The sequence below is a fragment of the Felis catus genome, chromosome A1, assembly GCF_018350175.1.
Source record: "Felis catus isolate Fca126 chromosome A1, F.catus_Fca126_mat1.0, whole genome shotgun sequence".
Lineage (NCBI taxonomy): Eukaryota > Metazoa > Chordata > Mammalia > Carnivora > Felidae > Felis > Felis catus.
Window position 1 is genome coordinate 67,557,505 of NC_058368.1, and position 16,506 is coordinate 67,574,010.

General features: G+C 40.1%; 1 protein-coding gene across 3 annotated transcripts in view; it reads right to left on the minus strand.

Annotated features, from left to right (window-relative positions):
• The window catches only part of UGGT2 (UDP-glucose glycoprotein glucosyltransferase 2), a 188,535-nt gene that overhangs the window by 9,149 nt on the left and 162,880 nt on the right, over window positions 1-16,506 (minus strand). For 2 of the 3 annotated variants that reach the window (XM_011280607.4, XM_045055130.1), the window contains 7 exons: window positions 15,453-15,538; window positions 13,491-13,583; window positions 12,315-12,399; window positions 8,116-8,298; window positions 6,307-6,467; window positions 5,060-5,174; window positions 3,697-3,813 (listed from right to left, as the gene is read on the minus strand). In XM_011280607.4, coding sequence (XP_011278909.3) covers window positions 3,697-3,813; window positions 5,060-5,174; window positions 6,307-6,467; window positions 8,116-8,298; window positions 12,315-12,399; window positions 13,491-13,583; window positions 15,453-15,538 — 840 coding nt within the window. The remainder of the gene's footprint in view (window positions 1-3,696; window positions 3,814-5,059; window positions 5,175-6,306; window positions 6,468-8,115; window positions 8,299-12,314; window positions 12,400-13,490; window positions 13,584-15,452; window positions 15,539-16,506) is intronic. The other variant, XM_045055129.1, reaches the window with a different exon arrangement.

The window sequence follows — 16,506 nt, forward strand, 5'->3', positions numbered from 1 at the left end:
TGTGTGGCGGGGGGGGGGGGGGGGGGCTGGGTGGGGGGAAGATCTTAGCTTCATCACAAGGGAGGAAGCTGAAATAAGATAATCTCTATGCTTCCACTGATATCTGACTGATGTAAACGACTCAGCAAGCAGTTGGTCCTATTATGGGGTTTCTTGGGAAATTAAGAGGTCAAAAGGCAAAGTGAACAGGAAAAGGATCTGATTCTGGATGTATGTGACGGTACAGCTGACAAGATGCTAATGTGCTGGATGTGAGGTGTGAGGAGAGAGGTCAAAGATGACCCAAGAGTGTGGGGCTTAAGCGACATGAAGAATGGAGATGCCATCGACCAAGACATGAAGGACTATGGGAGGAGGACAAATGTCACAAAGTTCCAGAAGCATCCCATTTGCTCTTTACAAGACATTAATAGAGAACACACCTTGAGCTCACTTTCATGTGACGTCTTGTAGTTGCCGCAACTTGCTTTCTCCCTAATTCCTTATGGGAGTGCTACTGGTTATGTACGAGCCATGAGCCTATTGTCTTCTTTTTTTTTATGTTTATTTATTTTTGGGAGAGAGGGAGAGACAGAGCGTGAGCAGGGGAGGGGCAGAGAGAGAGAGGGAGACACAGAATCCGAAACAGGCTCCAGGCTCCGAGCTGTCAGCACAGAGCCCGATGCGGGGCTCAAACTCACAAACTGCGAGATCATGACCTGAGCCAAAGTTGGACGCTCAACCGACTGAGCCACCCAGGCGCCCTGAGCCTGTTGTCGTAATCCCTTCCTCATCAAATATTTTCACTTCATTCCATTGTGGATTTTTTCCTATAGTAATATATTCCTGAAGTAAGTGGGAAAAGGAGATTTTCTCTGCAGAAATTAACCTTACAGGCATTATGTTCTATAAAGTAAAGATAATGGAACTATTTCCATTTTAATCCTGTCAGAAACTGTTAAAATACTGTGTTTCCCTTAGTTTTCTGTCTTACAATTCCCCCCCCCCCCCATCTATATTGGTGGTGCTTACATGGGTTATCATGCCCCCCAGGGGAGCTTTGGCAAGGTCTGGACACATTTTTGGGTGTCATGACTGGGGGGTGGTGGGGCACTACTGCCATCTAGTGGGTAAAGCCAGAGATGCTGCTAAATGTGCTCCAGGGCCCAGGACAGCCCCCCACAATTATGAATTCTATGGTCTCAAATGTCAATAATGCCCAGGCTGACTGAAACAGAGCCGAGATGGTACCATGATATTCATAAATGCTCTCATCCTCACCTTTGATGCCATTAATCATGCTTTTTCCTCTTCATTAGGCCATTTCCTTGGGGTTTGTCTGCATTCACTTAACTTTTTTCCCCAAGAAGTTGGCCCAAATTAGCATGTTCTCTCATTTTTAAGTGTTTCTGTGGGAGGGATGGCTATCTGTCCACGAAAATTTATGCCATCTTTTTTCTATGTAGACCTATCACTAAGTAGCAGCTGCCCATCTGGGAATGACATTTCTTAGCTCCCCTTACATCTAAATGTGGCCCCACAACCAATCCACCAAGGGGCCGCAGCTTTTAGGAGTCAGGAAGCATTCCTCATACTCTTTCTCCTCTCCAGATCAACACTACCCAACAGAAATATGATGGAATTTTAAATTTTCTAGTAGCCACATATAAAAGTATAAATGGAACAGGTGAAATAAACATACAAATATATCAAAAACACCATCAGTCAATATGTAATAAATATAAATATTATTTATATTTTTATATTCTTTTTATTGTGCTGAGTCTTCAAAATCTAGTGTGTATTTTATACTTTACAGCACATCTCAATTCAGATCAGCAATATTTAAAAAAAATTTTTTTCTTTCTAACGTTTATTTATTTTTGAGACAGAGAGAGACAGAGCATGAATGGGGGGAGGGTCAGAGAGAGAGGGAGACACAGAATCCGAAACAGGCTGCAGGCTCCGAGCTGTCAGCACAGAGCCCGACGCGGGGCTTGAATTCATGAACCACGAGATCATGACCTGAGCCGAAGTCGGACACTTAACCGACTGAGCCACCCAGGCGCCCCAGATCAGCAATATTTTTAAGTGCTCAATGGCCACATGTGGCAAGTGGCTGCCATACTGGAAGATCAGCTTCTGATGGCTACAGATGATGACAGCACCTCAGAGGATGAAGGAGCCACAAGATGGATGGAGGCTGGTCCCGTGATGGACAGGGAAGCTACTCACTGACAACACCCACTTAGATCTGGACTTAGGTGAGTGTGACACCACTGAAATCTGGGGTTTGTTATAATTAGCTCATGTTAACCTAAGTGTTGGAGATCCCAAGGAGACCTTATGTCACTAATGTATGAGTCACAACCTTATAGGTCACAGTACAACCTTAACATCTTATGAGTTATGTTCAGTAAGGTTCTTGGTCTCTCTTTAGAAAATTCCCTTGCTTTCTTAACAATGCCACCTCGATTCTGCTACTTTCTATCACCTTTGACTGCAATCTGACAAGTTGGTGTGCTACCACTTTCCTATACATTTCTACACGTACCTAGAAAAATGTCCCTAGATTTTATTGTCCTGTCTTATGTTCAAAACTGCATGAATGCTAATATTTGGATAGTTTATTTTTTAACGGAAGATCTTATAAATAATTATTTTAAACTCAAATTAGCACATAAAAACAACATGGTCAGAAAAAGAATGACGATACAACTATTAAAGACACTATAGTACTGGAATGTAAGTTCAAGATAGCTAGACAATACATTAGCTTGAAATATTTCATGTCTAGGAGAAAGAGAGCATAAACTGCTTAAAACTAAAAGTTAAAAATTTTTCTCAAAAGGAAGGAAAAAAACCCAGACATGTATAGGATAATTCAAGTAGACACATTTGGGAAAAATATTGGCAGGAGAACCAAACTGATTGTGTATTAAGATGATAGTTAATCCAGGAACATTTCAGCAGCTCATGGTCTTTCTCTCAGATGCCGCTGTGCATTAACGAGGAACCCAGCAAGCCTGAGATCGCTATCCTCGGGAAGGCCTGCTTGCAAGGAGGGGCCTCGGCTGGCATCTGGGAACTTGGGTTTCAGGAGTGTTCCCACCATTCCTGATAAGAATGGCTCACCATGCCTAACCTGTGCCAACCACATAGTTTATGCCAAACACGTGCTTTCCTTCTGGATGTTGCGAATTATAAGCTTTTAAAGTGTCAAGTGCCTGGTATGTGACAGGCAGGGGCGTGCTTATGGGACCAGCCCTCAATAAGAATCCTGGGTACTGGGTTCCTAATCAGCTTCCCTGGTAGACAACACTTCACATGTGCTGTGAAATTCCTTATAGCTTCAGGGATTAAGCTTGCCCTGTGAGGTTGCATGGGGAGAGGGCTCTTGGAAGCTGGCATCTGGTTTTCTCTGGACTTTGCCCCATACATCCTTTCCCTTTTGCCCTGAACCCACTGGAATAAAGCACAGCCATGAGTATGATGATATTCTGAGTCCTGTGAGTCCTCTTGTGATTCAGCAAACTTGGGGGTGACCTTGGGGGCCCCCGGAGACAGCCCTGTACTTGGCCAACCTAAGTAAATAGAGCAAATAGACTAAGCAGCAGTGTGCCACATGTGTGCCATTCCATTTGTAAAAGAGAAGATACTTCTATTCGAGCATTTTCACATCTGCTTAAACACAAATGACAACACACACGCACTCACCAGATCGATTGTTTTGGCTCTCTGTTTGGATTCATCGTCACACCAGGTTTCACACCACAGCCAGTCTTGAGGAAGAGACTTAATGGCCACTTGGTAAATCATATTATTGGGAAGATCCTATAGAAGAAAAAAATGATTTAAACACAGAGGTATAGAAATTAGAGTCAGAGGGAATGAGGTCGATGAGGTCAATTAAATTAAAAACGGGTCCGAAGAATCATATGCAGATCTAAAATATCTATTTGAAAAAAATTTTAACGTTTATTTATTTTTGAGAGAGAGAGTGTGCGCGCGCATGAGGGGGCGGGGCAGAGAGAGAGGGAGAGAGGGAGAGAGGGAGACACAGAGTCTGAAGCAGGCTCCAGGCTCTGAGCTGTCAGCACAGAGCCCGACATGGGGCTCGAACCCACACCATGAGATCATGACTGGAGCCAAAGTCAGATGCTGAACCAACCGAGCCACCCAGGTGCCCCTAAAATATCTATTTTTAAGCTAGTAAACATTTAATCTGACTCAACCATCTTGTGTCATGATGAATCCATGCCCCAGAACTATGCCCACAGCTGCCCTGGACTTCACCCCTCGTGTCAGGAATGGAGCGGGAAGCCCAGAAACCCACCGCTCTTCACTGCCCCAAGCGGATAGCCTCAATGCCTCTGCCTGACCTGAAACAAGGCGACCGATCACCCACACCGTGCCTGCTCTTGCTGTTTATGGCTGCCATCGCTGTGCTCTCCAGATTTGGAGGTGACCTTTCGTGTCCCTGTTAGGAAACAATGCTCCAGGAGAATTCTCACATTTCTGCATGCTCGGGGCTTTCTAAGTAAAGACTGCTGGCGCCTGCGTTAAAGGAAGTTTAAATGGCAAATGAGCCTCACAGGTGACAAAGCCCTGAATCATGCCCACAATCATGTGAGTGACCGACCCAGTCAAGTCTTCAGATTAGATGGCAACCCCTGGGTCCACAAAGACTTCAGCGTTGTGAGAGACTGCAGCAGAATGCCCAGCAATGTCAGACCCAGATTCCTGACCCACAGTTACTGTAAGTGGCTAGCTTTTCAGGTAAGTCATTAGGTAGCAACAGATAATGAATACAAGATTGTTGTGGGATTTGGATTTGACAAACCAAGCTGCTACTATTCATGCACAAGTATTTGTGTAGACATGTGCTTTCATTTCCCTTCAAAGAGAATAACTGGTCATATGGTAGGTTTAAGTTTAAATTTTAAGAAAATCCCAAACTGTTTTCCAAAATGGAAAGGGAGGGAGAGGCTGAAAATATAAGGTTTTAAAGTTTACAAGCAGGGAATTGGAGCCGTCTGGATCTATGCACTGCAAATGAGTCTAAGAACGTTCTACTTACCTGATCTAGGTTTGACAGACTGTTTGGATCTTGACTGAGAGCTTGGTACTGGCCCCGGAGCCTGTCACCGGCTGCAATTCTCCTGAACTGCTTGAGATCCACTACATACAAGGCACTGCAAAGGTGAACAGTCTTTGGTGGCTCATGTTGTTCACGTATTTTTACTTTCCCCCAGTGACTATTTACAGTAATGGGATTGACTTCAGATATCCCTGGGTCTAATAACAACAAGTCCTTTCCTAAATTTTCTCCCAATTCTAAAACTGTTTCCAAGGGTTTGAGGTTTGTTATAATACTGTTAGGATCCATATCCTCTTAGAGTCACCACAGGTTTTTCCAAGATACCATGGAACTCATGGCTCTACAAAACAACATATTTGAAGACAGCATGTTCATTTTGTTATATGACAAGCCAGTTTAAGTCTTCTGTTGTGGTCAGGAGCCTCTCCCCTGAGTTCCATTACTTGGTTTAACTCCTGGCTCAGTTACGCACTAACAGTGTAAGCCTGGGCAAGTTACATGAGTGCTTCATCCCTCTGAAACATCTATTACATGGGGATGATAACAGTATCTCAAAAGGTTGTCACAGAAATTTTATGAGTTGATACAGGTAAAGTCTTGGGGTGCCTGGGTGGCTCAGTTGGTTAAGTGTCTGACTTTTTTTTTTTTTAAATTTTTTTTTCAACGTTTATTTATTTTTGGGACAGAGAGAGACAGAGCATGAGCAGGGGAGGGGCAGAGAGAGAGGGAGACACAGAATCGGAAACTGGCTCCAGGCTCTGAGACATCAGCCCAGAGCCCGATGTGGGGCTCGAACTCACGGACCGCGAGATCGTGACCTGGCTGAAGTCGGACGCTTAACCGACTGCGCCACCCAGGCGCCCCAAGTGTCTGACTCTTGATATCAACTCCGGTCACGATCTCACAGTTCGTGGGATTGAGCCCCGCGCTGGGCTCTGCACTGACGGCACAGAGCTTGCTTAGGATTCTCTATCTCCCTCTTCCACTTGCCCCTCCCCTGCTTGTGCTGTTCCTCTCTCCCAAAATAAGCAAACAAACAAATAAATAAATACTAAAAAGAGATGAATCTATGTTTAAAAAATATATACATGTAAAGTCTTGTAAGAGTGATTAGCACATAGCAAACACCAATTGGTTGTCCTAACTGTCTGATTTCTAAGAAAACAGAGTATTGAGATCCAGTAAGTTATTTGGTTACTAAAAAGTAAGAGTATGGATTTTCTTACCTGATATGGTATTTCCTTCTTAAAAGATGTGATGCCCAGTATCCCTTTTTCCAGAAACGATACCCATCCATTTCAGTGCGGCTATCACAAAATGGGGTGTACCCGTAGGGCGCTCCATCCAGATCAAAATCTCGGAGTTCTTTTAGGTCATGTCTTACAATCTAAATAATTAAAACAGTTTCTCTGATGAAGCCTATACAATCATAGAACATTATGCTATTATAATAAGCCTTTTTAACGTGAATCTCAAATTGTCACCTGACTGTAGAAACAGAACTGTGTTTTCCTCACAGCTCTTTCTTTTTTAAAAATTGCTTTTCAATGTTCATTATTTTGAGAGACAGACAGAGTGTGAGAGGGGAGAGGCAGAGAACAAGGGAGACACAGAATCTGAAGCAGGCTCCAGGCCTGAGCTGTCAGCACCCAGTCCCAACACAGGGCTCGAACTCACGAACCATGAGATCGTGACCCAAGCTGAAGTTGGACGCTTAACTGACTGAGCCACCCAGGCTCCCTGCTCACAGCTCTTTCAAGCAGTATGGAGTTTATGAAGTTCCCTTTTCTCTTGTTCGTACAGATGAAGAGAAACCTAAAATGCATATGCCTAGTCTACAGGACAGTGGTCTTATTAATAAGAATAGTCTGTCATGTCATCTTAATCAAGATTTCTTAAACAATATGCATTTTGGCAAGAAATTAAATATTTCACAAGTTCATCGCTCTTAGTTTATCAAGGTATGGATTAACAATTCAAAATCATTTTTATGATAAATCTCCAGTATTTTATATTGGCCAATATTAGTCTGAATGATGAAGAAAAACCTCTTAATTATCCTCAATGGCTTTAATGAAATAACATTAGTGTGTTCCAGTTTTTAATAGACTCTAGCCTGCTGGAAAATGCCACTGTGTAAGCAGGGGGAAGGTAGGAGAAATATGTTTTATGTTAGACAATATGTTTTGAAATGCTTAGCTCATTATCCACACTTTCCTGTTTGCTTCATTTTTAAGGATAATGATTCATATTTGTCAACTTGGAAACTAACACAAAAACAACAACAGAGTTAACAATACAAGTAAACTCTAATAGAGGATTTGAAAATACACTTTTGTCCTAAATATAAATACTAACTTGTGTACTTAATTTATATAACATTATTATTTACTGTTCTTCTTAAAGATTCTGTGTATTTTGCAAATATTTTTCCCATTAGTGATTACAAAGGCATGCAATGCAAGGAGGGAAGGGGAAAAGTCCTAATTTTTGGATATGTAAGTTTTGAAAGCTAGGTACCAGAATGGGTTTTTGGGGGATACATTTGGGACATTTTTCCCCCTTAAGTGTAAGGATGATGAGGTTTTGGCTATGGGCTAAAGGCCCAAGAATGCTTGTGGGAGGTACAAGCAAGAGAGGAGAGCTGTCTGTAATCGCCAACTTTTTCAGCAAGAAGCATAGCTCCTTTTAAGCCAACAGCTCATACATTCATAGGAACTCACGCAACTACTTTTATCATGACTAATTTCAGTACTCATTTTTAATTACCAAAATCAAAAAACTACCACTTCAGAGAGAAAACTGCAATGTCCAAATAATAAGTGGTACTTCTGGTGATACGCTTGATTTTCCCCTGGAATTCTGACCGTTTTTTTTTAAAGACACTTTCCTTACATATCACATTCACGTCTTCCACATTTATGCAGCAGGGCACCAAAGACAATAATGAGCACCAGCAACATGAATTGAGTCCCTGTACTCAGAAGCGCAAACATAGTTTAAGTATTACTGAAAGCAACAGTTAATCTTATTACCTGGTCAGCATCAACAAAAATGATTTTGTCCACCGCTAGGGGAAAAAGGACATCGAGGAAAAGAATTTTGTAACCCCAAATAATCCTCTGTTTTTCCGTCTGCTGGTGAAGCCAGCGGGGCCACTGATACTGCACTAGCTCGTACTGGAACCCATATTCCTCAGCCATGTGAGGAATCACCTCCTAAAAATGTGCACACACACACACGAATCAAAGAATATGTTCATATGTTTAGAGAACAATTTAACATTTGAAAGAGTTTACCATAAATTATTACAAACTAATTGGTAAAAAAGTGTAAACTATTTCTACAACTTATACCTGTTAATGAGGAATAGGAAAATGCTGACAAATATCAAAATATAAGTACACATAAAACTGTATGATCTAATGACATTAAAAAATAGGTATACCATATTAACTAGCAAGCTTATCAACTAAGATCAATGTTCCCCTAGTTTTTATCGCTACTGTTTGACTTGAGAAAGCCTAACTACAAAGGAAAAGCATTTGGATCTTGGAACATCTACACAGCAAACAGTTTATGTTTATGTCAACATACTGGCTGGTCAGACAGCTACAGCATGAAGAGGGGTGCAAAAAAACCACAAAATGAGTTGTAAATTGATGAATTAGGTTCTCCACATGAGTTTCACGTCTGAGATTTATGACTACCTAATTCAAGGATTAAAAACACAGGGTAGTCATTGTGGGTGTGAATGTCTGATATTTGATTCAGGGTCTTAGAGACTTAAAGTATCTTATTCTGTTTAAACCAGAGCAGTTAATGAAATACACTGTTGGTTAAGTTTGGTTCAAGAGCCCCACGTGAGAGGGAGAATGGTAAAGGGGTGGGGAGAGACGGGTTAGCACACAGAGAATTTGCTTTTTCCTGCTCAGTTCTCATTTGTAGCTAGCTGCTGGTTATATACTTAAATTTTCTCCTTGCTTTTGTAAGAACAACGTAGATTTAAATTATGTTCCTTAGCATAAGCATTGGTTTTTATTTATGAATTATAATGCTGTAATTATGGCTAGACCAGTTGTTGAGAATAACTGTTTTGATTTCAAAATTTAAAAATATGTATTAGGAAAAATGAGAAAAACTTTCTAATTCAGCAAATATGTATTACAATTTTCACTGAGGGCTGCCTGGGTGGCTCAGTCAGTTAAATGTTGGACTCTTGATCTCAGGATCATGAGCTCCAGCCCTGCACCGGGCTCCACCCTTACTGAGCATGCCCTACGTGCCAGGCATTATTTTAGGTCCTAGGGATACAGATGTGAACAAAACAGATACAAATTGTGGCCCTCATGATGCTTACATTTTAGAGGTGGTGAGTGGATTAAATGAAATCAGTAAGTTATCTATAGAAGACAGCGCTAGGAAAAAATAAAAAAGGAAGGGAACGGGGCGCCTGGGTGGCGCAGTCTGTTAAGCGGCCGACTTCAGCCAGGTCACGATCTCGCGGTCCGGGAGTTCGAGCCCCGCGTCAGGCTCTGGGCTGATGGCTCAGAGCCTGGAGCCAGTTTCCGATTCTGTGTCTCCCTCTCTCTCTGCCCTTCCCCCGTTCATGCTCTGTCTCTCTCTGTCCCAAAAAATAAAATAAACGTTGAAAAAAATTAAAAAAAAAAAAGAAGGTACTTTAAAAAAAAATAAATAAAAAAAATAAAAAAGGAAGGGAAGCAGAGTGAAAAATCAGAAGGGACTGTAACTTCAGACTGTGTGGTCAGGAAAGGATTATTCCCTACGCAGGCAGAATTCATTAAATGTTTGAAGGAAGAGAGGAGGTACATTTTGAAAATTGGAAGGAAAGGATCTAGGGTACTAGTAATTTCTATTTCTATATCTAATTGCTGGTTACACAGGTGTTTTATCTTTGTAAAAATTCATCAAAGCTGCACACTTACGATTTGTACACATTGTACATGAAAAGCTTCAAAAAGAAACATTTTAAGGGAAAGGAACAAAATTCCAAAAAGAAGGAAAATATTATTTCAGATATGGTATTACTTTTGGTCATGTGGGAGAACAGGACCTTTATGCAGACACAGCACTATATTTCTACTGAATGGTATATTTCCTGCTGAGAGAATCTTACGATTGTATTATCTCAGTTTATGTAAAATTAACCAATCCCCTTATGCAGTATTTGCCTAGTAGGATAACATCAAAAACTTGCTGACAAACTAGTAGGACTTGTTGTTTATATGACTGGGTTCTTTTTCGGTTTTATCTACTGCTAAATGCACACAGGAGGCGGCACTCTTGGTGGTTGCGGAAGATGCTGTTACGTGAGGGTTAAGCACCAGGCTGTGAGGGCAGCACGCCTGGGATCAGATCTCAGCTATCTGCTGAATTAGCTGTTTGATCTCAGGACTCTGCTTTAAAGGACAGAGCTTGCTCAGAGAAAGGTTAGACCCTTTGTCCCAGGCTCCCGGTAGGTAACCTCTATGCCTTCTACTGTCCTGCCTCAGTCAACACCAAATAGTCTACGCCAACAATGCAACTTACCGCTGGGACCGTGAGCCACAACGTATCAGCTGAACCTCTCGAGGAGCTGGAGGCAAAGGTAACACTGTGGCAGTCAAGTGGGTCTATGTGGCCAACCCTCAGTAAGAACTGTGGACACCACAGTCTGAGTGAGCTTCCCTGGTTGGCAATACTCCATGTGTATTGTCACGTTTTTGCTGGGAGAAATAAGCGCTGCTGCCAAACCCCCTGGGAGAGGACAACTGGAAGCTCTGGGTCTGGTCTGCCCTACGCGTCTCTTTGCGTTGCTCGTTCTAACCTGTACTGCTTTGCTGTAAACTGTAACTGTGAGCATAATGGTGTTTCTTTCTTTCTTTTTTTTTTAAGTTTATTTTTGAGAGAGAGCAAGTTGGGGAGGGGCAGAGAGAGAGAGAGAGAGAGAGAGAGAGAGAGGGAGGGAGGGAGGGAGGGAGGGAGACACAGAATCAGAAGCAGGCTCCAGGCTCTCAGCTGTCAGCACAGAGCCCAACGTGGGGCTCGAACCCATGAACCATGAGATCATGACCCGAACCGAAGTTGGATGTTCAACTGACTGAGCCACCCAGGTGTCCCTCTTTTCTTTCTTTTTTTAAATTTATTCATCTATCCCGAGAGACAGAGAGTGCGCAAAAGTGGGGGAAGGGCAGAGACAGAAGGAGAGAGAGAGAATCCTAAGCAGGCTCCACACTGTCAGTGCAGAGCCTGACACGGGGCTCGAACCCACGAACCATGAGATCATGACCTGAGCTGAAGCTGGCAGCTTAACCGACCAAGCGGGCCAGGCACCCCGATAATGGTGTTCCTTATTTCTGTGAGTCCTTCTAGTTAATCACTGAACTTAAGGTGAACTTGGATACCTCCCCATTGTGCAGGCTGGTTATGTAATTTCTGATTCTTGGTTTTCCGTGAATAGAACTTTATGAAGAACAAATAATGTAGGTAAATCACTCAGCAATGTGCCTGGCAATATTAAGGAATAACAACATGGCTGGCTATTTTTATTTCTGCTTTTACCGCTGGTTTTGGTTTAGAAAAAGAGAACTCCTTTGAACTGCTACTGAATGAGACCCTAACTTGCATGAAATCTGATTAGTCCGCAGTGAGAATAGGGAGAAACAGGGTATACTTTGTAGCAAGAGTGTGAGGCTGAGTACAGGGGAGCAGCTGTTGCCCCCCTGAAAACTTCTCAGGATAAAATGCCTCACACTTCTGAATATAGTCCCCAAACCACTACCACAGCAGTCACCGCGCCTCAGAAAGATCAAAGAGCCTTATTATTCCTGGGACTATCGAACTACTTCCTATGGTAGGGTTTTCATGTTCTCTGGATACTACTGTTCTAGTCTATCTTTGTAAAATTATGACAGAATCTAATTCTTTTTATTGACAATCTGTACATATCTTTCACTGCCAAGTTTAATTATATTATCATGAAAAACCACTGATCCTTCTGATTTTGAGTTTACTTAAAAATAAACCATCTCCTTCTGTCCTCCTAAACACTTCTCTAAATAAAATCAGCATAACATTTTTCTTAAGCCAGATAAAACAATGAATACCAAAACTTTAAAATTAGAAACAGTAATTTCAAAAGGCTCATTCTGAAAATGTTGTGAACTTACAATGACATAAAGAATTTACTTTTAAACATTGAACCACTCTATAATAAAAAGGTTAATGTACTTACTTTAAATGTTGGTGAGAGATAATTTTTTAGAAACCAGAATTTCACAGGTGTTTTGGTGTTACGTAAAACAGAAAGCATCATAATTCTGTATAGAGGAACATTTAACCCAGTAAGTTAATATTAATAGGAGTTCATCCTGCTTTTCCTAAGGCTTTTTAATTATTATATATATATGCAATAATTATTTAAAGGCATTAATTTTTCACTATGAATTATGGGGAAATAGACTGAAGCACCTTCACAAATTATGGTTACTTATCAAGTATGTAATGTGTAAGGAGGTGTATATATATATATATACATATATGTATATATATATATATATATACATATATATACACACACACACACACACACACACACACATACACACACACATGCACACACACTATACAGAATAAATTGATTGTTTTTTTTGTTCCACTTGACTCTGAAATACTCTTGTTTAGTTGATTACATTCTAATCTCCACTCTATTACTTTGTCATTAACATCAAGTATACAGAAATGGAAGAACTGAATGATCTATACTAGTAAATTCATGGGATAGGTCCCTTGTTTTGCTACGCTAGACCTCTGACTGGAAAAGAGACAGATGTATCTAAAATACCACATATAGACATATACTTGAATATCACATCTTCAAATATTTTTGAGGAATTCTCTGATATCCTTCTATATGAAAAGTTAAAAACAACAGCCCTAAGGTTTGGAATTTAGTTCTCTTCTTATTCCCCCTCCTCCTTCTTATAAAATAAAAGGGAAATTTACTATATATATTTTTTCTCACATATTATTTTGTCATAAAATATGTTCATTTCCTAGCCTTAAAGAACACTGATATTCCAAATCAATTAAACTCATGAAATTCGACTACATTTTAAAGATATACTTCTCTCATAATCTTAGGTTAAAAAAAAGAAAAAAGCAAGGTGCAGAACAACATATACTTTGTTACTACTTAAGTAAAAACAAATTAAAAAATGAAGAAGATATATATGCTTATCTACATACATCCTTGGCAAGTTACAAAAATAATATTGGTTTCCTGTTGGAAGGAAACTGGGTAATAAGGAAACAGGTGGGATTCTTTTCACTGTACATTCTTTTATTCTTCTGAACTCTTGAAATTCTTTTTGAACCACTTTTCAAAGCATTTGATAAAAAACATACCTACCTTAAAAAGCGTTCATATAAATGGCCAGAAGCAACTGAAAAAATGTTTAGAACGTCTGCTTCATCTTTTTCTTTATACAAACTTCTTGTGAAACTTGGAATAAAAAAGTAGTGATTGACAAGTTCTTAATCTGCATTTGCACACTTTACAAACCTACATAATTTAATATGCATACTAAATTTAATATGCAATAGGAAAGCCTCTCAAAATAAGCTCCATCTCATACACAAAATTACTGAATCTTTTTATTTGGAGTATTCATAATTATAATTTCTGTTTTCTTCAGGTGTAAAAATTTATTTAATTAAAATTTTCATTTTTATAGGCACAGATATTTAGAACGACTAAAATTTGGAAAAAAATAACTTACAATCACCACAGATGTATTTTTGCCAAATAGGAACTGTTATGACAGAGTATTTTTCAAATCTTATTATAATCTCTCAAATAAGAAAAATACAGTTGAATACTCCAAGTTAGGATTAAAATTCGGATAAAAAAGTGACAGCATTATAACATACACAATACTTCTGTAAGCTGAAGGAGCTTCCCTCCTGAACATGTCTTTTCTCCCTTCCTACACAGCAGTATTTGTTTTTGGTACCCTTTCCGTACAGCAAGTGGCCATGCTATTGTTTAACAATTACCTATATTCATTCTTGTTTCCACTTTCTGGTTTTAATGGAAGATTATGGAGAGATACTCTTTAAAATGCTCACATTCTGCTTCATTATCCCGTGTCAAATATATCTACTCTCCAGATGATCTCAAAATGAGGGGGTCTGAGACCTTCTCAGTCAGTAATAGTTCAATGCACATAAAGGGACAAGAACACCATTCTTATCAAACAAGGCACCAACTACAGAAAAAGAGGCCTAAACTGGGCAAGATCGCAATGATAGGCGTGCCCCTGATTGGCGTAACACAATCCACTTAGGTTGCTGAATCTGGCTGGCTCAAAGTGTCTACAGAAATAGACAACTGATAGAAATTATCTCTGGGAGATAATAATCTCTCAGTGGTTCTCTCTCATAAATCAAATGAAGCTCAGATTTCTAAAACTGGCTTTCAAAGTTCTCTACAATGTGGATCTACAGCAGACGCCTTTGTTTTTGCCCATCTAATGTCCTTTATGTTTCTAGTAACAATCGCCTGGTATTTTTCTGGGGGAAGCATTCCTCCTCCAGTTGCATTCTGTGAGCCTACAATAGGCCTGCCCACTCGTTCTAGAGGTGGGCATACGACCCAAGTGTGGTTAGAGTCACAGGAACCAGTTCAGTTTGGGACAAATGGCTAACAACTGGACTCATGAGTCAGCCCTGGAACTTTTGCTGGCACTATATGGAAAGATGGCAAACTTTTCCTTGTAAAAGTTTCTCTGAAAATGAGGGAGGCATAGAGAATAGAACTAAGACATGGAAAAAGAGTTCCTAGGCCACGTCACCCGAATGCCCAAAGCCAGCTCTACTCCTGGACTCTCTACATGTGAGCCAATATATTCCTGTTTTGATTAATATTTATTAATATTATTAGCATCGATTCCTGTTTGATTAGGCCTTGACCTAACTTATAGATTCCCTATTATATTCAATGCCCCAGTGTTCTAGCTAAGCTGGGCTATTTTCTGTTTAATCTCTTTGACTTCATATAACCAGGTACCTTCTCTCTATCTCCAACTTCTGAAGTCTTGTCCATCTTTTAGAGCACATCTTAGCCAAGAAGTATTTCCTGAGGTTCCTCCTAACTAGATAAAGTCTTCTTCTCCTGTGGTTCGCAGGGCACTTGATTTTCAGCTGTCTTATAGCTCGTTTCCTATCCCGTTTTATCAACACTTGTGTATCGATCTCACCCCACATGAAGAGAGGATCTGCTTTACTTAGATGTTTACCATCTGCAGGCCTTCCACATACTAGACTCCTGATGGATCTATCATTATATGTTAAAACATTCACTGGTAATTACCTTTTAATAGAATCCCACATTCCTTTTTTCTTCTCATCTTTATCGGTTAGGAGATCTTCCTTAATTTTGTCTGGCTTTTTTTGCACCTAGATAGCACGGTAAAGAAAAATCTTAGAATTGTGCAGCTTTAAGTATTATGCAACGTGCTTAGAAAGTTAGGAAGTGCAAGGTGACCCCTGTAAATCTAAGACAGTTGCAGTGACGGAGCCAGGGAAGATCTTAGTACATTACAGACACAATCTGGTTTCAATTATCAGTTCAATCTCATTGTTAGCTCTTTTGGTGGTTACCTCCATTCTGTTAAATAATGTGCTTATACTTGTATTTACTGATTTTTCAACTTCAGGCTTTATCTACCAGCATATCTGCAACCACAGGATTTAGGTATTTTTCATTCTTTGGGACGACAGACAAGCAGCCCCCTTCTATTGGTCTGCCTCTCTTTGTCTGGAAGTTTTGGGAGTAGTATCATTACCATTAGTTCTTCTACTGAGTATCTTTGTAGCTTCAAATAATAAATGTCTATTTTTTGTTCCAACAATTTCAGGTTTCTCTCGCATGTAAGATAAGAATACTAATGGTATTTCTACCTTTTCCCTCCGCCTCCCACCTTACATTAGCTGAACTTTTACTTTAGCATCGTATAAGGATAGGTACTACCTACATTTACGCTGGTAAACGTAATTATATCTACTGCATTTTGCTACGTTTATTTTACAACTTGAAGATCAGCAAATAGTGCTTATTGTGAAGATGTAATTATTATTCACTGCAGAGTCTGCAAGGCCACTACAGCTGTATTTCCTCAGTGCAGTTATAGTAACCTGACCATCGTGCCACTCATGGGAGACTCTGGATATTTCAAATGGATTCTGTTTTCTTACATCCCACCAACACATAAACATTTTTTCTTGGAATTTTATTGCATTTATTTTTCCTTGTAGTGAGATATGTTTCTTCCTTACCACATACCTAGTATTTCCCAGTTTATTATTCATGTTTATTGCCTGGAATTCCTGTCTTCTTGGAAATGTTTTTCCCAGAGCTCAGTAAT